The sequence below is a fragment of the Hippopotamus amphibius genome, chromosome 8 (assembly GCF_030028045.1).
Source record: "Hippopotamus amphibius kiboko isolate mHipAmp2 chromosome 8, mHipAmp2.hap2, whole genome shotgun sequence".
In the NCBI taxonomy this organism is placed as follows: domain Eukaryota; kingdom Metazoa; phylum Chordata; class Mammalia; order Artiodactyla; family Hippopotamidae; genus Hippopotamus; species Hippopotamus amphibius.
Window position 1 is genome coordinate 80,958,086 of NC_080193.1, and position 27,763 is coordinate 80,985,848.

The 27,763-nt window shown below is 39.8% G+C and overlaps 1 protein-coding gene across 1 annotated transcript in view; it reads right to left on the reverse strand.

The window, feature by feature from the left end:
- Positions 1 to 27,763, reverse strand: part of RHBDD1 (rhomboid domain containing 1) — a 124,241-nt gene that overhangs the window by 35,991 nt on the left and 60,487 nt on the right. The window contains exon 6 of the mRNA XM_057746481.1: positions 20,939 to 21,082. Coding sequence (XP_057602464.1) covers positions 20,939 to 21,082 — 144 coding nt within the window. The remainder of the gene's footprint in view (positions 1 to 20,938; positions 21,083 to 27,763) is intronic.

Genomic DNA, 27,763 nt, shown 5'->3' on the forward strand with positions numbered 1-27,763 from the left:
ACCCAGAATAAAACTGATATTCATTAGTAAAACTGATATTCCAAGGTAGAGGGGGTTGAGCCTGCAGAGGAGACCAAGGAAAGAGGTCAGAGCAGAGCAGTAGTGAGAAAGGCAGGAGGTTGGGCATCAGGGGAAAAAGGGGAGGGAAAAGCAGGGTTTCAAGGACAGTTACGTGAAGTGAACATGGGGAAGAAAAGTGTCTCCAGGCCTTAGCAACACCGAGGTCGCTGGGGAACTTGGCTAGAACTGTTTCATGGGAGTACGCGGGGCAGCTGCGTGACTGAGACATGGAGGCAAGATCCAGAGGTGAACAAGTGAAGACTCTGGAGACTGTAGGTGGAAAGGAAAGGTGGTGAATGGAAGGCAGTTGCGTTGTTGGTTTCTCTCTCTGGGGATGAGGGAGACAAGACTCCAGTGGGCTTCAATGTTGATAGGAAGGATCTGGTAGACTCAAAAGCTGAGGACAGAAGGGAGAGAGAGGGATAGTCAGTAACAACAGCTTTTCCTGAGAAGTTCGGACAGGTGAAGGATTAGCTTTTGATAAGAGGAAAGAGCCCTCCCTACCCAGCTGTCAGGAGGAACCAGTTAAGTGTGGGGGTGGATACGGGTACGTTTGTAGTTTTCATGATGGGACACGGGGGGCATCACCTACACGTGGATTCTATTTTGGGGGAAGTCGAGGACAGGTGAGAGGTTGACGTCATTTATAATAGATTCAGTTCATTCTACTGGGTCACGTTCTCCAACGGGGATCAGCTGCCAGATGCAGGGTCCCAGAAGCCTAGTGGCTGGGCTCATCTAAGTCTGTGGATTTTTCCATATAGGTGGATGAAGGACTGAGCAGCAAGGGCATGGAAAGCATTTGTAAGAGCGTAACTGAAACAAAGGACTGGAAATCTAAGCACTGGACGGAGGCAAGTAATACAAGAAGGAAGGAATTAACTTGAAAGGGAAATAAAGAACACCTGCAGCTGAGTACCCAGAACTTCAAGGTGACCTTAAAGTGATCAAAACTCTAAATATTAAATCCATGAACGCTAAGAGCCCAGTGTATTTAACACGAGAAGCAAAGTAATTTTAGATACAACCACTCTACCACCAAGCAAGAGCCACCCTACTTACCATCCAAGAGAACCAGAGGGACCTTGACATTGAAAAGGTAAGAAGGAGGTACTGAAATTTAAGGAATAGCATTCCAAACCTGGATTTCACACCACTAAACCACTTCCAAGTGATGTGCTTTATTTTACTAATTTTGCTATAACTGATTCTGCGTAAGTGTCCTATATACAAGTTTACCTAATTCTTTTTTATCTAAACTTACCCTCTGGTGCAGTGGTTCTCAACCAATCTTGTTCCCCTAGGGGACAACTGCAATGTCTGGAGATATTTTTGGCCATCACAACTGGGAGGAAGGGTGTATGAGCACCTGGGGAGTAGAGGCTGGATGTCACTCAACATCCCACAGTTCACAGGACAGCTCCACCCCAACAAGGAATTATTCAGGCCCAATGTCAATAGCGGTCGGGTTGAAAAACCCTGCTCTAGAACAAACACCCTTGCAAATGTGGGCTATTTACAATAGAGAGAGGAGAGCTCAACTTTGGATCCAAGTAACAAATTGTCTTCAAATTTTCTGAACCATAAACATACCAACAGCCTAAGTAAAACTACTTTGGTTTTTAGAAAAACATCAAAATATTAGTACACAAAACCTTGTAGACTTAGATATGTAAGAAAGGATATGGATGCCCTTGAGGACTTCTTCCTCCCCACTTACTCCCTTGCCTGGCTTTTCCCATTCTCCTGTTTATTTCTCTCCAGAAAGAGCTGTGTTCTTCACCAGTTCCTACATACTGGAATATTAAGTTCCAATGATAAATTAATTTTGAAAAAATTCCTTTACAAGAAATAAATGTGAACGTCTGAAGAATTTAGTTAGCTGGCCTTTTGCCCATATACAGAAATGATTAAAGACTAGACTGCGATTAAATTCTGAGCAGAGTGACATAATTAGCAAATTTATGAATGGGTCTTCTTTTCACAGTTCTACTGTCAGGACTAATTACTTGTATTAATTAGAACTGTCAACACATGAATATGCTTGTTGAAGCTGCTTCCTATGGTAAAATATGAGACTGGTAAATATCAAGACACTTGGAAAGATGCAAAGACTTTCATTTATTAGCAACTCTAAATGATGCAGAAGCACTGACTGCACAATGAGCTTTGGGGATTGCCTTTACATAGATTCCTAGTTAATGAATTTGCTATCTGTTCGTCCTTGCTTAGGCATTAGCCTTGGTTTAGCCTTTGGATGAAATATCCAACATATCACTGCTTTAGAAGGACTGTAGCAGGGATAAGGAAAGAAATCTGCAAGTTACTGGAAAAGTAGAAAGAGAAGCCGGGATGGTTAAGGTGAGCAAGAGAGAGTTCCTAACTCTTCTTTGATTAGTCTGAGATCTACTGTAAAACAAGTTTGAAGAACTGCTTAAGTGAAAGGGAAGGACAGCTTGGGGATTAAGAACAGAGTTGGAGACCCAGTTTTAACTCTTTGTGACCTTGGGTAAGTGGACAAGTTACTAAGCCTCTCTGCCTTGGTTTCCTTATCTGAAAAATGGGGACAGCAATAGAACCTGTAGCGGGTTGTGGTGAGCCTTAAATGAATCAACACATATAAAGGGCATAGAGCAGGGCCCAGCACAAGGGACATGCTGGTTGTCATTGTTTTCATAATCAGCACCTGCGATGGTGGTAGAAACTGAATTTCGAGCTCCAAGAACGAGATCCTTGGAGCAGGATACAGTGCTTTGGAGTCAGATAGAGCTGAGGTATGAATGCAGGCCTATTACATTTAATTACTAAGCCTCAATTGTGCCCTACCTCATGAGTCCTTGTAAAAATTAAATTTTTAAAAATGCACTTGTTGTGCCCAGTACATAAAAGGGGCTTGCAAAATATTAGTGCTTAAGCATTCATTACCATTATTATCTTCTTGGAGAATCTCCGAGATGGGACTGAAATGAATGCCAAAAGAAAAATTCCAGTAAGTGACGTAAGATAAGTGGAGAGAGCACGTGTGAAAGAGGAGAAAGGGAAATGAAGAGGAGCTCTATCAAGGGCCTTCTCTGGGCCGGGTGCCCTCATCTCCCATCTCAGGCGGCCATCACCACAGCCCCGCGAGGAGGGTGTAACTCCCCAGCCACAGAATCCCCATAAATCCCCTAATTGCCTTGTTCACTGGTGAAGGAAAGACAGCTGGGATTCCAACTGGGGCCTGACTGGCTGCGAAGCCCACACTATGTCGAGGCGTGAAAGCCAGGCTGCAAAGGGCTTCATCACAGACTGAGGGGGAAACAGACTCAGAGCTCTTCCTATCTTTTTCCTCCTCCCTCCGCACCCTGCCCCCCACACAAATAGATTTAAGAACACAGTCATCAGATTCTTGATAGGCAACACTCATTCCGGCTGGCTAGCTAAACTTTACCTGATAACTACCATACAATAACTACCGTAAGACTATTTTAAATTAAGACCAGTTAATCAATTTTTTAATCCTCTTAAGTACCAACTTGGCAATGGTCCACAAAAGGGAGAATTACTCTTGTTTTATGCTTTGTTTTAAAAGGTCCTTCCACAGATGCACATTTCTGACAGTGTGAAGATGGCTGACTCACGGATGCTTCGGGGAGCATTTAGGGGTTGACTGAGATGCATCTGCTAGGGTCCCTACCAATTCAAAAAGCTAATGTTTCTGCATATAGCAAGACGCTGATACTAGAGTTGATTTCAATAGAAAATCCAATTCTGTACAATGTTATAAAACTAGACTAATAAAATATAAGTTGATGACTCCTAATTTTGCCTTAAAAATTATGTGATACCTTAATCTGGCCAAAAATTCATAGCATCAAAATAATCAATGCATAAAAACAAAATCTAGTTGGAGGATGTTCTTGGATCCACCCACAAGGAAGATGAGTTAAATGCAATGTGTCAGCGAATCCTCTGGAGTTCCCAGCATCAAGAAAGAAAAGCCGATCCAAACTGCTCACTGGAACCTTTATTAAAGGATAGATCTTCCCCCCTCTACTCTAGCTGCTCGTTAGACACTTCTCGAAGCAAATGCAGGTACCAAAGGATCTTACTGACAATTCTCTAAGGCAGTGGGGGTATCTGGCAGTAACATTCAGAACCTGCGTTATGACTCTTCGAATAACCCCAGTTTTTGTTTTGTTTTTTTGATTGCACATTATGCTTAAAAATGAACTTGCTGGGGGTGGGGGGAGGATCACTTCCCTGGTGGTGCAGTGGTTAAGAATCTGCCTGCCAATGCAGTGGACACAGGTTCCAGCCCTGGTCCAGGAAGATCCCACATGCCTCGGAGCCACTAAATCCATGCGCCACAACTACTAAGCCTGCACTCTAGAAACTGCAAGCCACAACTATTGAGCTCATGTGCCATAACTACTGAAGCCTGTGTGCCTAGAGCCCGGGCTCCGAAACAAGAGAAGCCACTACACTGAGAAGCCCGTGCACCACAACAAAGAGCAGTTCCCGCTCACCGCAACTAGCGAAAGCTCGTGCGCAGCAACGAAGACCCGATACAGCCAAGAAATAAATTTATTTATTTAAAAAAATGAACTTGGGGGGATATGGTTAAAAACAGCTCTGAATGGGAGTACCATGATGCAGATTCCAGGACGAGCTCAGGGATGGTTAAGCCGTGTAGTTCTAGCCAATACCCTCTCTTTCTAGGGTGCAGTGTGCCAAGGTGGTTAGGACCAGGCCGTTTCTAAGGCTCTTACAGAGTTGTTATAATCCTAGGAATAACTATGTTAACAAGAACTCTGTGTGATTCTCATAAGGCCAAACCGCTGCCACAGAGCTCTCAGACTAACATTTTTTGCAGTTTCTGAAAGTGTCAGCTGAGCTCTCCTCAAACAGCACAGTTGGTCGGTCGTCAGGTTATAATCGTCTCTAATGGGTACTCTCGTGAATTGCAAATCTCCTAACCACTAAAAGACCTGAAAAAGAATCTCATTCTTCTGTAATAAGAAACATGTTAAAAGGCAAAATAATTAAAAAAGAAAACACACTATGAGCAATAATCATTAAAATTCACTGCTTTATGTTACCATTCCTCATCAATAAAGGCAAGCCTAGAGAACAGAACAAACAAAAAACAAACATGTTATTTTACCACTTAATTGCATGATTTCCAGTAAAAATTCGTATGTGATGTACGCTGGTCTTAATGGTTTCTCTTCTTGTCATGGAAACATATTAGGAAATCATCCACAACCCTTCCTTCCATCCATCCCTCCCATTCCTAAATATTCTCAACCATCAGTCATGCTTCTCTTTGATTAGCAACAGTTTCACCCAGACAATAGCTGTTTTTGTTGATGCCTTCCTAGTTTCCTCCCTCCATTCTTCCTCCCTCTCTCTTCCACTTGACTCAGTTTCCTGAAGGCAGAGAATCTGGTTTTTGTTTATCTTCATTTTGGGGGAAGAGGGGTGGCTACTTTGCCTATACCTGACACAATATGGGTTTTCTGTATATTCTAAAAATTGCATAGAAAGAATTTAGAAATTTAGGTAAGTATTAAAATGGATAGTACTATTTGTACCTTCAGTTTAAAAAAGTACCCACTGTCTTCTGTTATAGCTTCTTAAGAGCAATGCAAAGATAAATGGGAACCTCTCTCCTTGGTCCTCAAAGAACTCCCCACCGAAAGACCTAATAAAGACGTGCGAGAATCGCCAGGGAGCTTATAAAGCAATCCCAGTGCCTGGGCCTGCGCTGCTGTCTCTGTGCACCTGCCCTTACCCCTGCCCCACCGACTGTGGATTCTGATTTATTTGGGGGCAAAGGCACTGCTAATTTTTAAAAGTTCCCCAGGTGATTCTAACAGTCAGCCAGGATTGAGAACCACCAACATCTCTGAAACACCTCCTCTAGTTAATTAACAAATGCCAGTTAACTATCTTGTCTTATAGGCCTTGGATGCACCCACAGTCACGATTCATTTACTGAAACATATCGGACATCAATGGTTATTCTCCCTTTTTCAGAAATCAAGTGAGGTCACTGCAGTTACCAATAAATTTAATTCTCCTTGATGTCAGTGAGCTGTATCTTTCATAAAAGTCCACTCTTCATTTAATATCGTCTTCTCTAACTTTCCATTGAATTGGAAGAATCTATGTATAGCTGAGTGTGTTACCTACAAGTTGGAAAACATCTGGGGATTTCATGTTCCCTAGATTTTCACAGGCCTCCACTGAAGGCCCCAAAAACACTCAACCATGAAATCTGCTGTAAAAATTCCCAAAGGAAGTTTAAAGTTGACCAAGAAGACATTAATAACCTTTCTTGAAAAGCTTAATTTGAAACTTTTTGATGAATATTTTACAGAAAACTCTTAACTCACTAAAATTTCTAATTTCATTGCGGTAGGAATGAGTATGAATACAAAAAAAAAGTTAACTAAGCTAATAAAATACTAGTAGCATTTAGAATACTATTAATTATATTAATTATTAATTAAAGTATTATGATGATGACCCAATACAATATGAAAGGCAAAACGATATAATGATTTAAGTACATAGCCTCCGGAACAAAGACTCCTTAGGCTCAAATCTCAGCTCTGTCACTTATTAACTATGGGACCTCAGTTTACCTTCCTTCAGTTTGGCCTCCTCTTCTCTGAAATGGGTAAATAGTAACACAGCATTGGTGGTTGTTGGATTGAGTGAACACACGCGCACATACACACTCATGTACACACACATGCACAAACTAAACCTGCATACATATGTCACTTATAACAGTGCCTAATGTGCTGGAACTCGCTTAAATTCCATCTCTCTCCCTGCAACCTCATCCCCACACATAGCCAAGTGAGCTTAAAATCCAGATTTCATCTTACTGCCCTCCCATCTAAGGAAAAACCAAAATCGTTAGATGGCCCATGGTCTGGAACCCAAGAATTCAAATTTAGGATCGATACCCCAATTGCCCCAAACTCAGATATGATACATTCATTCATAAGAGAAAGGATGCTCACTCCCTAAATACCTGTCTGCCAATCTTGAGGACAATCAAGGTGACAGCAGCTGTTATGACGTCATTATGGCCACTCAAGAGGAAGATCTATGAATTCTGAGCTTAGAGTAAATAGTATCCTGTCTGTATACCTCTCTCTTCTGTTTGCTGTCAGTGCAATTTTTTATTTCCACGTTAAATCACTGTTTGTCTATTCATGTAACCAAAACAGCAGAGAAAGACACTCTTTTTAGAAAATACAAGTCTGGGTGTTTTTAAGGACAGTGCTCATTTGATCTCATTATTCTGCCAGTTAATTGACAGGAAAGAACGTCCTAATTGCTCATTAACTCTGAAGATGTCCCCCTTGTCTGGTGTCAAGGTCTAAGAGCTACAGGGTACACAGCAGCTGTACAACTGCTGCTGCTTTAGGGGGACAAAGCATTAGGTTTGCACAGTCCAAAAATAGCAGATGTTTTGATTTGGGTTTCAGACAATCCTATCTATAATATGGTAGAATTTGGTGGTGAGTTCTGTTCTCCTCTGGCTAATAAGATGAGCCACATTGCTGATTAAATATTTTCTGGGGCCACAAGGTTTTTTCCACAGCCCCCGCTTATGGAAATCATTCTTGGTTAGATTGTAATCTGCCAAAATGGCAACTGGTTTGAAAGGCTCTCCGAGAAAGGCATTCCTTGGTGCTCTTTCTCTCCTACGCACCCCTGTCCCTACACGCAGGGCCGTCTGCTCCTGAGATAATGAGCAAAAAGCATAACAGAAACAAGCCATCAACACAGGCCATCCTCAGCGACCACTCAGCTCCCTTCCCCTAAGCATACAAAGCAACCCAGAATTCCAGGAAACAGCTATGCCTGCTTACCAAGAAGCACTGTCTCCATGCTTCCCTAATATACAAAACATTAAAATGAGAATAATTAGCAAATAATTAGGCTTGCCAACGGGTAAGGAAACATTGTCATAACCTGACAATTGTCATAGTGTCAAAGTTATGTTCAAAATGGGCCTCGCTGCCGAGTTATCTAAGCCAGGGGCTCATTCCACCCCCTTCTCCGTGTCTCACCAAAAAGCATCCTCTACACAATGGTAAATCACCTGGGGCTTAAAAATTTATCTTTGTCACAGCACAGTGTGCCCAAAGAAGAGCCCTGCTAACCCCCAGAGATGCAGCTTATTTAAAGCTATGATGAAGACAGCAGGTGTTCCATACAGATGTCTCTTCTTCTAGAAGACGCCTATTAAACACTTTATCTCCCTTAATGTCAGTGGGCTAAGCTACATTTTATTTCAGCATCACCCTAGCCAAAAGCCAACTGTTTCTTTTTAGTCTCATTGAGCTGAAAATTAAAAACTCCTGGGCTTTGGGTTGTTTTGGTTGATTTGTAAGGAATCCTGAATGCGATGATTCTAGAGTCAACTCCCAACTGTTTTCTAGTAACACAAAAGTATATTTTGAGATACAAAAATGCTCTTCCACAGAAAGTATGCCAGACTCCTGCTTTCCTTGGTGACCCAAACCTCTGAGTGCCAATCACCACACACCTTCCACTGAGATGAAGCAGAACAGATCTGAAAGGACATCTAAAATGTATGCCGCTTTAACTTCTGTAAACTGTAAACTGGTGCTGTGACTCCTAAACAGTGCACTACAATGGCCTCAAACTAAGACAGGATCCAGTGTGTTCTGGAACCATTAGGAAAGAAATCATTGTGGCAGCCAGGGGGAGCCAGCTACCAGTAACAGGAGCCATTGGTCTTCTTGCCCAAAGTGTGTGGATACCTTTAGCCTGGAAGGTTTGGTATAGAGATGAGAAGGGAAAGAAGAGAATGAGAAGAAAGGAAAAGCGAAGACAGGATGTAGAGAGTGCCTAGTTTGGATACTCAGCTGTGTGCAATCTCCCTCATCACTCTGACCATAAGTAGCCCACGAAGGCTGGAGGGGAAGGTGTGAGGTGTAGTTTTCTCTGCATCTCTACACAAAAAACAACCTGATGCCTTTAATGGAATGGGACTGTGAAGAACATCAAAGAAGAGGAATGCCAATACTGAATATTTTTAGCAATGCATAGATTTTCATACTTTTTCTTTATAAAGGTTCTACATGATTCTGCAGACATTTTAAAAGATGGAATGAAGCCAAAACAAGAAAGTAAGTCACCATAATCTTATTCCTGAGAAATAAGGATGAGTGGTATTTTGCTAAATATTATTCCAATCTTTTTAATAGTATGTTTACCAGGTCTTACAAGAATAAATGAGTTTCTGCTAAGAATACTGCTGTATCCTGCTCATTTGACTCACAGTGAACCTGACTCTCTTTTTAGTGGCTGAGTATTATTTTAGCTCGTGATTTATTTCACCTATTTCCTATCGGGACATGATTAGGCCATTTGCGATTTTTCTGAAGCAGATGATTACAATGTAATTTTAATCAGGTTAATATTTATAGTAATCTTAATAACGCTGCACAATTTTGGTCCTGTCTTACAACAAAAGTAGATGTAAATAACACAGATGTGACACAGGAAGACTGCTGGTCCCTAATTGAGATTCATGAAGATATATAAATACATATTATGCATGACTGGCATCTGGCTCTCCATAACGAAGTACAACAGAATTATAAATAGTTTTGAATCCTTGGAGAACTGCCATGTGATGAAACTAGATCACTTTGAAAGCTATTTGTGATTCTATAATAAATGGAAACCAACACATGACTCTTGATTTTTCTCACTAGCAAAACAACACAACAAAACGGATGAGCACGTGCAACTCCGAGTGGGATTCAAGGGGCTGAGGAGACAACAGTGAAAATTCTCACGTGAACAATTCCTCTTAACAAGGAGCTGGAATAATGTGTAATACGTAGCTCAACGTAAAATTCTGATGTCTTAAAACATATTTAGTGCAAGCACAATTATTCCTTTTTTGTTAAGGATCCTTTCTTTTCTAAAAAGCCATTTAAGAAAAACTGAGTCCCATTTGAATGAACAATGCAAATATCCTTAATTCAAGTGCCACTAATGTGTCCATAGTAAAAAGAATATTTTCAAACTCGTCTGCTATAATTTTTGGTAGAAACACATCACTGCCCAGCAGATTACTTACGATTATTTATAGGAAGCATTTTTTTGTGTGTTCTATTAGGAACCTGAGATGTGAGTTTCTTGTGTAAGAAGGGCATTCTTTCCCTATACAAACTATTTCACAATTTTTAGTTAATGTCAAGAATTTTTGTTTAAAAAAAAACAAACAACTCAACCAAACAAAAGAGCTTGGCCTACCACGTGAGGACAACAGTAAGAGAAATGTCATTGTCATTCTATAAGTAATACTATCTTTTTAAATTTAGCCAAGACTGTTCTATAGAGACCACACCTACCAAAGAGTTTTCATGTTCTGATTTCAGGATGATCGCTATGGCCAATCCACCTCCAAGAACACAAACATAACTCCAGTCAGCCAGGCAGGCTGACTATGTGAACAGCTACAGGCAGAGTCATGCTGGTACCTTCTATAACTGACTTCATGACAGCCTGCAAGTGCTTCTTCTGAAGAGGCTGTGTTGTACCATGTAAAAGGTGCCCTGACTAGGCATAAAGAAATCTGGCCTTCTCGCCTGGTGTTTACCACTCAGCATGTGACCCCGGGCCAGCCATTTGATTTCTCTGTGCTTCTGTTTCCTAATTTAAAACAATGGCTATAATTACGAATGCTTATTTCATAGGGTTCTGTTTGGGGATGTGAACCTTCCTAGCACAGTAACCACCAGGGAAGAGGTACTCGTTGACCTGCAAAGAATTCACCAAAACATTTACAGTGGTTTCTTCTGGGTGCCCGTCTTATGGGTAGCTGCCAGGATACACCTCCATGTGGTTTTTCGTCTCTGGGTGGTGGGGTTATGGTTTATTTTTTGTCTTCTTTTTGGTGATTTGTATTGAATATTTTCCACAGTGAATATATTCTGCTTTTATAGCCGGCATGAAGCAAATTCTGAAAGACCATAACTAAGTTCAGGTACCCATCATCACCTGTCTCAGGCCCTGAGCATCTTTCACCTGGGACATCTGGACTTCAGGGAGCACTGCCAAAAAAAGGAGCTGAGTACTGCCCATTCCCATGGCAAAACAAAAGCAGAATCGCACGCAATCACAGCACACATATAACAGGTGTTAGCACACACACATCAGAGCAGTCTTGCACACGTCATCATCTGCCTCCCTTTCTTCTGAAGGACAGATGGACTCTGCCCTTGTGGTAGGAGAAAGCTGAGAGTCCATTTGCAGCCATCCAGGAAGGCAGATGAGAAAGATAATTCCAGAGTTCAGCTCTGCTCTAGGGTGGACACACAGGAGCCCGAGGAAACGTGGATACAATCTAGCACCTCCCAGGAAGATCCTGATGCCTGGGGAACCCAACCTCCGTCACACCAGCATCCCCCAGGCAGGACACCATCCACAGTAACTGGGCCATAGATATAAAGGATGGGATATTAAGTCTCTTGACTTCTCTGAGTCTGCTTCCTCATTGGGTAAAATCAGGTGTCAGATATAATGACTTCTAAGGTTACTCTCAGTGCCAGTTATGTTTGAAAATGGTGCAGTCTTGTCTCATTCTCCATTAGCTATTTTAAAAATAATTGAAGTAAATTAAGCAAAGGATCAAAACAATAGGTCTCTTCCCAAGACTATAGTTATGTGCTTAAAATTATATCGTAAAATTATATGGTATATGTTATGTATACTTACAGTGCTTAGAAAGGAATTAGAAAGCTTAAAAAAAATAAAATTTTATTCATTGAAAATAACTACTGAGTCTATGAAACAAAGTCTCAAAGTCTGGGCCATCAGCTCAAAAAAAAAGATACTGTTCTGTTTTCTTTCATATTTTACTATAGACACATAGAATTAGAAACTTCACACCCTCAATTGTTTGATTAATAAGAATGTAAAATCCACTATAATTTTAAAGCACTATTTGATATCTCTCTTCCTAATTAAAACATTTTATAGAAATGATGAGTTCCTTAATCAGACCTATATTAATAGTTTTCTCTAAGTTTGATCTTATGAAACACTGAATATACACATCAATAACCTTGAGATTAAAAATCATATAGATAACTTGAGTATCCAAATCACCAAATTAGTAAATTTGACATTATCTAAAATTCTTACATAACTTAGGGAATCACAGTTGCTGAAGCAGAGAATTTCATAGATGGGTAAGTAAACTTATCAGCTCGTTTCAAAAGTTACTATATTTCTTTCCTAAAACTAATGTATTGGGTAGCCGAAGGAAGTCAGTCAATTAAATCTCCTGTCTTTCAGCAAAAAGAATATTTTTGGTTTGATAGCAAAGAACAAGATTTCCTGATTTCTGTATGCTGCAATGCTTAACGGTATCATACACAGACAAGGGGCTCCAACTGGGATTTGCTGAGGAGCAGAATGAATGAAGATGCAGAGCAACACCATGAGCGTGCAAGGTGATATTTCTGAAAGCAATGAGACTTGGTAGCCTGAAAAACAGGGCCCACGTGTGGGGGAGGACGGAGGGGCCAGGGGTGGGTGGAATGAATTCATCAGAGTTTTGTATACCTTTATTGTTAAATCTACTCATTAACATCTGAATAATGCCTTTTAAATGGTGATTGTGGGGATAGGTAGCAGAGGAAAAATTATAAATTACTTCACATAGAACTATTAATGTCAATTTCTCAAATATGTTGCAATTTCATGTATCATTATTTTGTTATTTTAGCAACAGCTGAGTTACAGTTAATCTTTTTAAGTATAAAACCTCAACAGAAGTCTGCTCTTTCCCAATAGGGACCTAAACAGAACTCTGGTCCACTTATTTTATTATTTCTTTTCCTGACTGGGATATATTCACATGTTATTTCGCAGGTTTGAGACAGCACGTATGTGTATTTCTTTATATGCACAATTCCACATCTAGATACAAGCTTTACTCGAATATCAAACTTTACTCACTGAAATGAATATCTTCAATGCAGAGAGAAGGGAGTAAGAGCCAGTATTCCAAAGGAAGTGCTCTGCAATGAAATTGCTTTTAGGAAATCTGGCAGATGGCGCTTTTTCATTACAGAGAAAGTTTTCCTGGGAGAAAACACACCAAATTAGTTTAAAAAAAAAAAGGAGTTAAGTGGTCACACGGAATGAGCTGTACATCTCTGTCCTGGCCTGCAACACGCCTGCAAAGCCAAGCAGGCTGGCGGGAACATTCTCATATGTTAAAAATCACCAACTGCAGTATGCCTGCACTGGGCCAGTGAAGGCTCATATAATCATGCAACTGAAGAAGATACCACCATCAAATGCATGTATTTATTAATTTAGATCTGCCTTAGACAGCTGTGTGAATTCATCTTCCAGAAATGATCTTTCATCCATCAGCCCTGAGGCCTATATGACAAACACTCGCCAATATTCCTGACATTTCTCAATATCCTCATCTCTTTGTAGCTCTGCCTGTCCTCCTCAGTCCATTACCACAGAATAATGGAAAAGGAAGAAACTTTGAAGAGGACCCATTGCGACTCTCTTATTATAAAAAAATAATAATAAAACAAAGGTCTGATCAGATTGTGACTCACACGTCAAGTAAAGTTAGTTCACTGATATCCCAGGGCTGAAGCTCATACCACTGAAGTTCCCATCCTTTTCTCTTTGTACCACACGATGAAAGATTAAAAGACCATGTACATAAGTTATTCCATTGTTTTCAAAATTTTCCATACAACAATAAAGAAACAAGACGTCATTTTTATATACCTTGGCATAGCTTCAATAAAAAGCAAAATATATAACTCAGTGAGAACAAATTCTCCCTTTTTGTTTTTTACTTAAAATGTATCTGAATTGGTCCCTGTGAACATATATGCCTGTAAAAAGGATTCAAAGATATTGTCAAGTGATCTTTTAATAACAAAAGTCCTAGATATTAATTTGGAACCCAGACACTCTTTTCCAATATGGCTAACCCAGCAATTTTACATGCAAAGACTCAGAGACAAAGCAGCAACCAGTTTCATCCTGAAGCCAAGACCTTTAGCGTATATCCCACCATAGCTTCACATATGGCTAGCCAGCAACCCCAACTGTACAGCATGGGGAGGGGTAACAACTCTGCTTGATTTTCACAAGAGAGCCAAAGTGTGATTGTGGCCATTTGCCTTGCAGAAGAGTCTAAGAAAAGAAGCACACATTACTCCACATGTCATGAGAACTTCCAGTTTTAACCAGTACACATGCTCCAGACTGGCAGATAGAAGTTGAAAAGGACGCAGCTTTGTGCCCAGCCGCCAGCTGAACTCGGTGGCAGGCTATTAAAAAAAAAAAAAAAAGGGCACAAATTATACATGGAAAGACGTGGGGGAGGGGGAGAGGAAAATGCAATGAGCTAATGTTCCTAGTTGGCATCTGCCTTTTGACTCAAAGAAAGATGGCTCTCGTCCAAAATTTTTCTATTATTGTGGTATCAGCTGCCTCTTGGATTCGTTTATAAAAGCTGAGACTGCCAACAGAACAAGACAAGATTTCTGTTAATGGTAGTAACTGTGTAAGCCTCTTGAAATAATGATTTTGATATTTCTTCTACAAAGGCTACTGTGGTATTATTATTCCTGGCATAAGCTTTAAGATTTATAATGATGGCCAGGTACTGTTAAGAAATATGCCAACAGCAGATTCTGAGGTTAAAAAAGTTGTTACCTTGATTCTTTAATTTACTCTTCTAATATATTGAACTAAAGAGTGGTTTGAAACTAATCGGTGCTAGATGTTTCTTGCTGGACTGGCATTCTACCAAATGATTTTCTATTAGTTGGCCCTTTCAGTTCTCGGCATTATTGGTGACTATTACACTAACTTCTTACTCTAAAAACTGGGAATTAAAGAGAAAGAATTAAGCATTTACCTAGACTATAGATTCTACCTACTTCATGAGGGAATGATCACCTTTATTTTTTTAAAAAGCCAATAAATAAATCTACTAGGATGACAGATTCAAATTGGGGATGTAGAAAACTGGAAAAAGCATCACTACTATCCTTATAATAAACATGAATGCTGGACAATCTGCAAATTAATACGTTTTCCTGAACCCAACAGAAAGCTGAGGCAGTAGGGCAGCCAACTAGATGGAAGTCTAAAACCGCACAGGAACACTTGTTTATCCAGGACAGACCCTGCTGGACACTAATAAAAAGAATTCAGCCAAAACTGTTAACAAACTGCTAAAGGCTGAGGGTGAGCTAGCAAGATTATATTCACAGAACATACTGGGGGCCACAATATAAAGGAATTCACACCCACTCTCAGGCTCTTCTCAGGACCTCATGGGGCCCTTGCAAAAGACATAGGTGAGTCCAGAGAAAGTGTGCTTTGTCCTGTCATTCCTGGAATAGTCCTGAGGGAACGAACAGCAGCCACTGCAGGAAAGGTCTGCACAAAAGGCTGCCTAGATCCTTCTTCCCTATCGCCCTAAGGAACAAAGACTTAAATGCCTGGGAGAAAGGCAAAAACCAAGTTTCCCTTAAGGAAATGGTGAAAACCTCCTGCAGCTTAGAAAAGGGAGGAGGAGAAAGAAAGGAAAAAAACAAAAACAAAAAAAACAAACAAAAAAACCCCTCTAAACTGAGGGGAGGGGCAGGGACACAGAGAAGGCCACAGCTCCAAACCAAGGGACACAGGGACTGCGAGGACTAAGGCTTAATCAGAGCACACTATGCACTGGCCTCCCACCACCAAACTAAAAAAAGCACAGGGAAACAAGAAACAGCAGTGCACCACTGGGGGAGGGGCAAGGAAGTGGACAGAATACCTACTCCAGTTACAGCACAAAGACTTACAACTGAAATTCAAATAGACACTGAGGCACTCTGGCAAATGAGCCCCCTAAAAACAAGGTAACATTAGAGGAATTTGAAACCTTTGATGCACCGAGGGTAATCATACAGTACATACTCAGTATTACTCACAGTAATTCTATATAATTCAAAATATTCACAGTGCTCAATAGAACAAGTAGACAGATACTCCATAGGGATGAGAAGATCTGGGCAACATTATCAACTCAATTAATCTAATTAACATTTATAGAACACTCCACCCAACTAGAGCGGAACACATTCTTTTCAGGTGTGCGGCATTTTCACCAGGATGGACCATAAAATATCACAACCAGGTGAGATTTATCCTGGGAATACAAACCTGCCTGAAGTTTGAATATCAGAATAATTTAGTATGTCAGTAGACTAAAGAAGAAAAAGCATATAATAATCTCTACAAATACAGAATAAAAATACTATTATTAATAGCACACCCCCCCTTCCTGGAAGGAAGGAAGGAAGGAAGGAAGGAAGGAAGGAAGGAAGGAAGGAAAGAAGGGAGGAAAGAAAAGAAAAGAAAAGAAAAGAAAAAAGAGAAAAGAAAAAAGGAAAGAAAAATGAAAAGAAAAGAAAAGAAAAAGGAGGAAAGAGAAAGACAGGTATAAGTGTAAGAAAATATACGGAGGATCTGTGCATTCAAAAATTTTTAGTGGTGTGAAAAAATGGTTACAACACAATATTGGATAAAAAAAAGTAAGGTTCAAAATAGTACATACCATATGGTCAACTTTTATAAAATAAACTCAAACCAAATATTTTTCCACAGGAAAAAAAGGCCAAAAAATAATAAAGGCCATTTAAAAAAATGTTTCCTTGGTTTCTCACTCTTAATAAGACAGTCATGAAGTGTTTTTAGGAAAATAAAATTGAAATTAATATAAACAATTTGCAAAGTTATTTCCTTTGCTGTCACCCGTTACTGTATAATGCACTTCGAGGAGTCTCTTCAGATAAGTGTCACTGCAACTAGTTCCATATGCTCTTAAAACATTCACTGAAAATGCAATTCTGTGGTCAAATAAGTTTGGAAAACATTAATTTAATAAATTGGTTTCTTAATTGCAGAACTAATTAGAATTGTCAGTATAACAGTGCCATTCTGGATCTTCAAGGGGGTATAGCTTGCAGTTTCTCAAATGTATTTGAATGTAGAACTTATGGTGGGGGGTCGTGGAGTGAGTGAGAGAATCTGGGGTGGGGGGGGTGGGGAAGGAGAGAGCCAAGAGAGCTGTTTTGGCGAAACACTGAAAGTTGCAGACATATTATTTTGCTTCTAAATACTTGAGTGGGTAAGCTCCCGAGAATAATGGACCTTCTGCTACTTATCCACAGTATCAAAGAAAGTTTATTTCCCAAACATCTAACATCTAGTCCAAATACAAAATTCTCCTGTTTCTTCAAAAATTGTCTTTTATAAAACTAGTTTTTCAAGGTTCTCATGTTATGTTTGCTTGTTATTTCCTTTTAATATAAAATCACATCCTGCTTTTTTTTTAATGATATCAATTTTTTTTTTCCAGGAGACCAGTCTCATTGAATTATAGAGCCCTCACATTTTATCTGATTTCTCAATTCCATGTATATCCTGTATATGGACCCTTACCTTGGAAGACTTTTAATTAGAGTCAGGTTAAATATTTTTAGCAAGAAAATGTCATAGACGATGCTGTGTTCCTCATATAGTATCATATCAGGAGACAATATCAGGCCATCCCACTAGCAATGCTGTCATGTTTGATCGCTGGGTTTAGGTGGTGACTGTCAAATCTCTCTGTTTCCCTCTCCTATTAGCATGTCCTCTATGAGGTGATACTTTATCACTGTGTGAATGTCCTATTTCTTTTTTTTTCTTTTTTCTTTTTTGGCCGCATGGCGTGTGGGATCTTAGTTCCCCAATCAGGCTTGGAACCCACACCCCCTGCATTGGAAGCACAGAGTCTTAACCACTGTACTACCAGGGAAGTCCCTGAATGTCCCATTTCTAAACAACCTTCTAACTATTGGTTTTTATAGTGTTTGATGATCTTTGCAAGACTACCAGTTATTTCACTGGGTTTCCTGTCAACTTCTATTTACTTCTTTTAAAATTCCTTTTTAGAAAAATGTACTCTTTGTGGGATACAGTTAGGTGAGTTTTGACAAATGCAAAGAGCTGTATGTCCATCACAACAACCAAGGTGTAGAATAATTCCATCACTCCAAACAATTCACTCCTGTTGTCCCTTTGTGGTACAATAAAGTTTTGTAGAAGTCCATGCTTAGTAGATTTGTCCTTTTTTTGTGTGTGTGGTAGACTGGGATTAGTATTTTTACCAATGATAATATTCCTATTGTATTTTTAAGATTTACATCCAAGAGAGAATATTTTATTTACATGCAATGGACAATCCAAGATAGCAAATCAGACCACAGTTCTGTTAAGATTATGGCTTGTTCCAAATTAAATTAAATAGAGAATATCCTTCCCTCCCGTAATATTTTACGTCTCACTCTGGAGTGATTAAGCACCTGTGTGCACAGGACTAACCTTGAGAACTTTGTTAACACACAGCCTCTGGGGCCTGGCCCCCAGAGGTTAGGATTCCAAGGCTAAGGCATGCTGTCAGTGACTGTGATACTAGTAGTCCCCTGAATCTAGTGATGGCAAGAATGAGCCCGGTTATCCACCTGTCCTTCTGTGCATGCCCTTTGCAGTGTGACTCTGCAGCTCCTCCCATGAAGAGGTGGAGTCTATTTCCCTATCCCACGAATCTCGTCTGGTCTCATGACTTGCTTCAGCAACAAAATACAGTGGAACTGACAACACACCAGCAGAAGTCTTGCTGGTCTCCGCACTCTCCCTTGGAACCCTCGTGCCGGGGCCCTGTGAACCAGCCTGGGCTGGCCTGCCGGATGATTAGTCACGTACAGCCCAACCTCCACCATCACATCAGACAAAAGTCAGTCAGGCCTGTGAAGGAGGTGAACCCAGAGCACCCGGCCCCAGCTGACCACTGCAGACACCTTGGCATACCAGCCGAGGTTGTGGAAGCCTGGCCCAGTGGACACATACACACAGGAGCAAGAAGAAATGTGTACTGTTTTAAGCCATGTGTGTCAGGGTGATTTTAACCAGTAATAGAGAACTGATAGACCACAGTTCTGATACTCTTCACCTGAGAAGCATGGATTTATCTCTTCTTCACCATTTCTTCAGCCACCCTCTCCACACACTGCTGCTGATAATAAGACCATTCAGAGACCCTCAGTTCAGAAACCAAGTAGTCGTAACTTATGTCCTGCCATCATCTGGTGTGATGCCTGGTACCCCGCCCCCCCCCAAAGGTGCTCAGTCCTTGTTTGTGGAATGACTGCTGCCGGATTCATAAAACATAGGTCTGGACTTCTTAGGTGGCGCAGTGGTTAAGAATCCACCTGCCAATGCAGGCGACACGGGTTCAGGCCCTGCCCTGGGAAGATTCCACACGCCACGGAGCAACTAAGCCCATGCGCCACAACTATTGAGCCTGTGCTCTAGAGCCCGTGAGCCACAACTACTGAGCCCATGTGCCACAACTATTGAAGCTCACGCACCTAGGGCCCGTGATCCACAACAAGAGAAGCCACTACAATGAGCAGCCCGCACACCACAATGAAGAATAGCCCCCGCTCGCAGCAACTAGAGAAAGCCCGTGTGCAGCAACGAAGACCCAATGCAGCCAATAAATAAATAAATAAATAAATTTATTAAAAAAAATAAAATAAAGTAAAAAAAAAAATAAAACATAGGTCTAATTGCATCACTGCCGCCCCCCTCCCCCGCCACCCCATGCAGAACTCTTATGGCATCTACATCAGACCCATTTTCCATGTGGCCTATTTAATTCCAGGGCCTCTGTGAGCAGGCCCCAGCTTAGCTGCCCACTTTTCTTCCCCTTCTTCTCTTAATGCTCCATTCAAAAGTGAAGGTGGGAGGACTACACCCCTTGCTTCCGTGTCTGAGCAGATTCTGAGTCCTGCCTGGAAGGCCCTTCCACATCTCTGCAAACCCTACACATTCTTGAAGGTCCAACTTGAATGCCACCTCTCCTGTGAAACTCTGATAGATCTAGTTAAGGAAAAGCTCACCCCTTCTCACTGCCTCTAGCAACTGGCCTAAGCCTTTCTTAGGTACCTGATATGATGGTTACTTACAGCATCTAGCAGGCATCTCCCCTACCAGAGACTGTGAACTTTGAGGGGGGGAGAGGTGGAGGGAGGGAGATTCCATGTTTCACCTTTCTGTATTCCTTAGCACAGTACATGAAACATAATAAGACCTTAATAAATGTTTATTGAAAGAAGAGAAGATTTTTACTGTTTTTTAAAAACGGCAATACCCAAACTCATAAGCCAAATTCAGATCAAAGATGGCAAAATAAACATAGTGGTTCTCATATATCAGTTTGTAAAAGAATCTTCTGGAAAGTTGGTTAAAAATACAAATTCCTAGGCTCTGCCCACAGGGAGACTGGTTTAGCAGGCCTGCAGTGGAGGGAACCCTGTGCTTGAATTCTTATTTAGCTGTTCTTGTGTTTTGAGGAAGGCTTGTGGGCAACACTTTGATACACGGTGACATATAGCCTGCTTTACAGATATGAATTCCAAAGTAAACCCCTTTTTTCATGCACCTAAAACTTTTTTTTTTTTAAAGGTCCTTGACTTTGACGCCAAAGCCCTGAGTGCAGCAGGCCTATAAAAAGAACCACTTTAACAATACATACAGAGTCTGGCACCTATTATCTTAGGCTGCTGGGAATATGGCTTCACACCCCATTCTCTGTAATCACCATCTGCACGCGTTTTTTCATCTACGTATCCTTTTTATAAACTATTTAAAGTTTAATTTGCTACAAACAGTCCTTTTTCAGACATCTCACCGTGTGAGGTGTGTACTTTAAAATAAGTGAACAGTGCAAAACTCCTACCTTGGTCCCAGAGGCTGGCTCTTAAGGCTCTCTCCAGCTGCTCCTCTTCATTCAGTCCCGCTGTATATGCGTCATAGTTCCTGGGTACTTCCTCGTAGTAGCCTGGCCTGCCATGTGGGTAATAATCCTGGTATCCAGAGTGGCCTACAGGCACAACGAAAAAGTTATGGAACGTTGCCATGGACTGTTCTTTTCGTGCTTCCTATGTTGTAAGCAAAGGAATTTGTCATTCTTTTGATTATTGTGATAATTCTCAAAATAAGAAAAGATGACTGATGGAGAATGCCTTCATGAGGTTGGGCGATGATTGCCCTGTCGCTGTTGTATCCACAGGGCTGAACATGGGACTGGATATGAATGAGCCCTTAATTTCTGAACATGAAGAAGACATTCATTTTTTTAAATTAATTTTTATTGAAGTATAGCGGATTTAAATGTTGTGTTAGTTTCTGCTATACAGCAAAGTGAATCAGTTATGTACATATATCAACTCTTTTTTTAGATTGTCTTCCCATATAGGTCATTACAGTGTATTGAGTAGAGTTCCCTGTGCTATACAGTAGGTTCTTATTAACTACCTATTTTATCTAAGAAGATATCTATAAAGCACAAGCGGTACTGGAGAGGGGATTGGTAAGGGCTATTGACACATGGAGTGGATTCTTTCAGTTCACAGCTACTCAGTACTTGGAGTATTTTCAGTGAAGTCCTGGCTGGACTCAAGGGAATGGTTGAAATGATGGCTGATAAAGCTTTACTAGAGTCTAGTGGCTCCAAACAATGAGAGGCAGACCAATATTTAATACGCATCCTGTAGGACTTCTGTGCTGGGTATGATACTTCAGATGGTAATAACTACATTGAGATATATGAGCCAATGTCTCTCTAATTATAATTCTATGTCACAGATCATAGCTTCTATTACTAGCACTTTCGAGAAACCGGTTGCTAGATCAAATGAGAGGAGACAACCTGGTCATTAAATAATGTTTTAAGTATTAAACTTCAACATACCATTAACAAAGGGCAAAGGTGACTTTTGCAAGGTATTTCCAACAACCTTTTCAAGTCAGTTTGAGTTTATTCCTTACATTTTTCTTTAATCATCCACTTTTAATGGAATTTGTTTGGAAGAGATTATTTTCCTCCATAGAAGATTACCAATCTAATTCTGGTATAATGAAAGAGAAGTCTGTCCGATTCTTTTTCCCTTCTCCCCTTTCATCATCATACCCTTTGAAGATGATGTTTCAAATGTTTAATTAATGTGCTTCTTGTTGTTGATGAAAATTTCTACTCTGTACTGTGTGTCTTGTGTCATATATCTCCATATCACCCACCACAGTACATATCTGAGTTTAAGCTTCTTATTGCTTTAATAAGACTATAGGAAAAAAAAGCCAAGCCAACAAGGGGTACACTGTAGGGTAGAACCGGGTTAACTGGAATTTCTTATTCAGAATTTTTGATAATTGGTCTTAAGGCTATTTTAAAATTTACTTTTGTGTTTGTTATGAATAAAATGCTTTCCTAATATACAAGATTAAAAGGGAAACAGTTAATTTCCCATAAAAAAAGCTTTCAGGCTCTCTAAAAGTATTTTCAAATAAGAAAACGAAATGACAGTAAAACATACTAGTTTCAGCTGATAATCTAATATAATTATGTTTACATAAATATTTGTCATATAAAGTATTTGTGTCTATTGGTACATTTTTACAACTTTCATGAGCTATAACTGACATACTATATAATTCATTAATTTAAAGCATGTAACTCAATGGCTTTAGTATATTCATAGAGTTGTGCCATCATTACCACAATCAATTTTAGAACATTTTTATAACCCCCCAAAAGAAAACTGTACCCTTTAGTTATCACCCCCCAGCCTTCCTAGACCTAAATAACCACTAATCTACTTGCTATCTCTGTAGCTATGCCTATTCTGGATGATTTTATAAATGGAATCATATAATATGTGGTGTTTTGTGTATGGCTTTTTTCACTCAGCATAATGTTTTCATGGTTCATCCATGTTGGAACATGAATCAATATTTCATTCCTTTTTATGGCCAAGCAATATTCCATTGAATAAAAACATCACGTTTTATTTACTCATCAGTTGATGACATTTGGCTTATTTCTACCTTTTGACTATTGGGAATAATGCTGCTATAAACATTTGCATACAAGTTGTTATTTGGACATATGTAATTGCTGGGTCATATGGTAGTTCTATATTTAACCATTTGTAACCACACCAGAATGTTTTCCAAAGCAGTCACACAATTTTATGTTCATACAAGCGATGTATATGGGTTCATATGTCTCCACATCTTCACAAACACTTGTTATCATCTGTCTTTTTAATTGTAGCCATCCTAATGGGTGTGAAGTGGTATCTCACTGTGGTTTTGATAACTAATGATGCTGAATATCTCTTGATGTGTTTATTGGTCATTCGTATATCTGCTTTGGACAACGGTCTATTCAGAGCCTTTGCTCAGTCTTACTGATTATTATCATACTCTCCTATCTATTGTCTATTACAATATCTTCTATCTTGGTACTATTTTATTTAATGTCCTTGAGAGTCACAAAAATGAATGATTTAAATAAACATCAAATAAAATTGTTCAGGATTTGGAGGACTAATTCTGATGACAAGCCTTATTTCTAATGTGGTAAAAATCAGTTAGGATTTACTAAATACCTCCTATAACTCAACTTCCATATTCTCTCTCACATGTTTCCCATGTCAGAACATAAACATTATGATATTTAAATGGGAATAAGGACATAAGTACATTCCCCAAATGCCCACAATGATTTAGGACTGAAATGGGATCTGGACACAATTTTTAATAAAGACACTCTTCCTCAAATTGGTCTCTACTCAATAAAACAATCAGAAAAATTCAGCTCCCAATACTGTGTTGGGCAACACCCACCAGCAAGTTTCTCATCCTGAGATACAGGAGACCGTGGCACTGCTACAAACCTTGCTTTCTACACTTCTCACCAAAGAAGTCAAAAAAAAATAATAGTAATAACCCCCCAAACTCTTTATATAAGGGCAAATGGTCAAAAGACAACAAACATCTGCTTCACAAAGAACAAAAGAAAGGGGAAAGCATTCCAGAACATAATAGAATATTTAGGAATAAGTCTCTGAATACCATGGGATGCTTCAGCAATGCCTCAATACAGAGACTGCCCAATTCCCTAAGAGTGCCAATTATTTTATTGCAACACAAAAAGCACATTGGGCACTTTCCCATATGGCTCATTACCCCTTTCAAATCCCTGTGGAAAGTCATTTGTTACAGAAGGTCTAAGCAGCATTTCTACCTATTGTATCTACCCTCAAAAACATTCAGTAATTCAAAATCCAAAGTAACACCAAAGCTCTGAATACCTGAATAACCAGAAATACGACATACACCTATAGAGTTTCAGCTGACAGGTAAATTTGCTACAGTTTGAGGTAACATTTTCTTGATAGAGAAAAGCATTTTTCTTCGTGTTATTTCTTATTTAAAACACAACTGCACAGTGCCTTAACAAAATAAAGCCTACAACTCTAAACATCTGAATATTACAAAATCTAATTTGGCACTTGCCAGACAAAACATGGGGAGACAGAAAGGCAAAGTCTTAATGCCTGAAGTCAAAAAGACTAGTGTGGTTAAAGGTTCTATATCATCAGTCATAAGTCATCATCAGGACTGAAAATCTCATCAATATCTATCATAATGAGAACAGGTCTCCTAGGCCCCAAATTTTCTACAGCTGCTCCACTGGCCCAATCAGATATTTTTAAATCTTCATAATAAACATGGCTGGAAAAAACTAACAATCAAACACTTAAGATAAATAAGTCTAAATTATATCCTGTGATAAATACTAGTTTAATATTCTTTTGTAGTTATATACTTTGGCTCTGTAATAAAAGAAATTCTGGTTATCATTATTCTATAAACTATTCCATCTGTTCCTTATACACATACCAGGATTTCACGGCAAAAGAGATCAAGAAACATCACCAAGATTAGAAAAATTGGTAACAGCTTTTTAAACATTCATGAAGTTCTCTGGCTTATAAAGACTTTTCCAGCTAAGGATGGCTATATTAAGAATAAATCATTACTTGTAAGAGATAGATATGCTCTCATAAAAGTTCCCTAGATGACCATTAGCATGGCCACCTGGCCTCATGTAGCTCTGCCTTTGAAGAAATCCAATCACTTCAGCAGAAGAAATATAAATATGGTATTCTTACAGGGGATAAGAAAGAAAGGTAAAAGGGGCTTTTATTTTTGCCTTTAATTCTCTGGCCTGTGTGTCTGCTGTGCTTGCACCTCTTTCATATGAGGGAGGCTTTTTGCAGGTTTCCCTTCTTTCTTTTCTTTAATAAGTTCAAAAAAGATGAAAGAAAAGACAATAAGGGAAACCTCCCTAATTTGTAAGGTTGAATCAGTAGAACGCCCATCTCATATCCCTGTACAATAGAAAAAGCTGAGCTAGGAGTCAGTAACTTGCATTTTTAGTCCTAGTTCTATAACTAACTACCTGTATGACTTTAGCCAAATTACTTAACATTTCTAAACCTCAATTCCTAGCTGTCACACAAGATATGAGGACTAGGTAATCTATGACAGTTCAAGCCATGTCTGTGCACAAGTATGTCCTTATTATTGTCTTCATCCAGAGGAACATTCCTGTTTCTTTTGGAGATTTAAAAAATGAACCAGGAGAGATGCCTGTTTTCCTTTAGCAACTCTGAGGTATTAGGAGCCACGTCCTCTGTCTACTGGAGAGAATAAGATCAATAGGAAGAGAGAAATCACAATGGGAGTCAGCACCGAAATGGGCTTCCTGTACAATTCACCTCTTCCTAGTCACACAGGCCGAGAAACCTCTTCTTGTACTTAGGTCAGTGTGAACTGGCCTCCATAACCAACAACCAAAAGGATCCAATCCTCTTCCAAATGACGACGTCAGCTTTGTTGACAACTAATCATCACACCTCCTCTCTTCAGGTGAGTCCACGGATAGAAGCAGGTGAGCCTGCATTGTCCAGCAACTGTTCCTCTCCTACACCATGACCATGTTTCTAGAATTTTAAGCATCAGAGGTGAAAGCCTCAGGATAAAGCCTCTTCTTTGGGCAGCAACAGTATTCACCTTGGTAGTCCTCAAGCCAATCATCTAAGCCTATGACTTTTATTCCTGAACCCATTAGAATTACCTTGGGAAGCTTTAAAAAAAAAAAAAAAAAAAGTCCAAGTCCCTGTCTCTATCCCTATTCTAATTTAATTGGTCTGGGCTGAATTCAAGGCATGTGTGTGTTGTAAAAGTGCCTCAGGTGATTCATACAAACAGCCAGGGCTGATCATCATGGTCCAGGTCTTTGGAACTACATCAAAAACATACTTTGACTGTAACTCCAAAAGTATCACTCTACGGAATAAATCATTCAGTGGCACCCCAGCACATTCTGGATAATCCCAGACAGGCTTTTTCATAAAGGGCTGAAGAGCCCTTTCCTCTCATTGCTTTCCTTAACTTCTTATTCATCAAGACTCAGCACTCCACTTCCTCTGGACAACCTCCAATAACTGCAACCCTGCTCCTCCCTTCCAGGCTGAGCACTGATTGTACTACATTAATATCACTGAATGGAACTTCTACCTCTGCCAGGAAGGAGTAACTGGGACTGGACTAGCCCTTCTACCTTAATCTTAAGTAGAAGACTGGAGAAAATAAATGAAACAAATGTTTTCAGACATTGTATAATTGGCAGTACAAGATTTTGAATCTTGCGAGAAAGGAAATAAAGGAAATGAGCCTGGAGGCACTTTCCAGACTGTGGTACAGGGAGGGGGTACACAATCAGATGCAGCAGGCTCCCTGAGTTGAGCTGGAATTTGCAGGGCAGAGTACAGCAAAGGAGAAAATTACATGTACAGAAAAATCTCCAAAAATCTTCATGGGGTCGCTTGGAGATTCTGTTGAATATTAAGCCATGGGTGTGTAGGTGAATTTCCATGAGACCAGGCAAAGGATGTCTGAGAGCTATAAACTGAACAATTCCCAGAGTTCAGGCAGGGCTAGGAGACCTTTGCATTCCAACCAGCCAGAGTAGAGAGTCCTTCCTGAACAAAGGGCATTCAGGAGAGATCCCAGAAAAGTAACATCTCAGCCACAGCACAGAATTAACCCTAGAATAAAAATTTACTTTGGACCCACCTTCAAGAATTAAAAAAGAAACCCCAGAAGGTTCAAACTAATCATCAGGAAACTTAACTGTGTGCCAGAACAAAGTCCAGTTTTCTTTAAAAGAAAAGAGACTCCAGCACTCAATACCACAAGATACACAATGTCTAGCATCCAATCAAAACTTACAAGATGAAAAAAATTGTGACCCACAACCAGGAAAAAAATCAATCTAATGAAGCATATGCAAAAAAATATAGAGATAAGACAGCATTAGCAATCAGGGACTTTAAGATAGCCATTATAGCTATGCCCATGATTTAAATAAAAACATGAATTTACTGAGGAGAGAAATGGAAAATATACAAGGGAACTAAATGGGACTTCTAGAGCTAAAAAACAGAATAACTGAGAGGAAAAATTCACCAGATGGGATTGACAACAGATTTGATATTATGGGAGAAAGATCAGAGAGCTTGAACACACAGCCACAGACACTCTCCAAACTGAAGCCCGTATACACCAAATAACAAACAGAGCCTCAGAGACTTGTGGGACAACATGAAGTAGTGTAACATTGGTGTAACTGAAAATGAGAAGGGAGAGG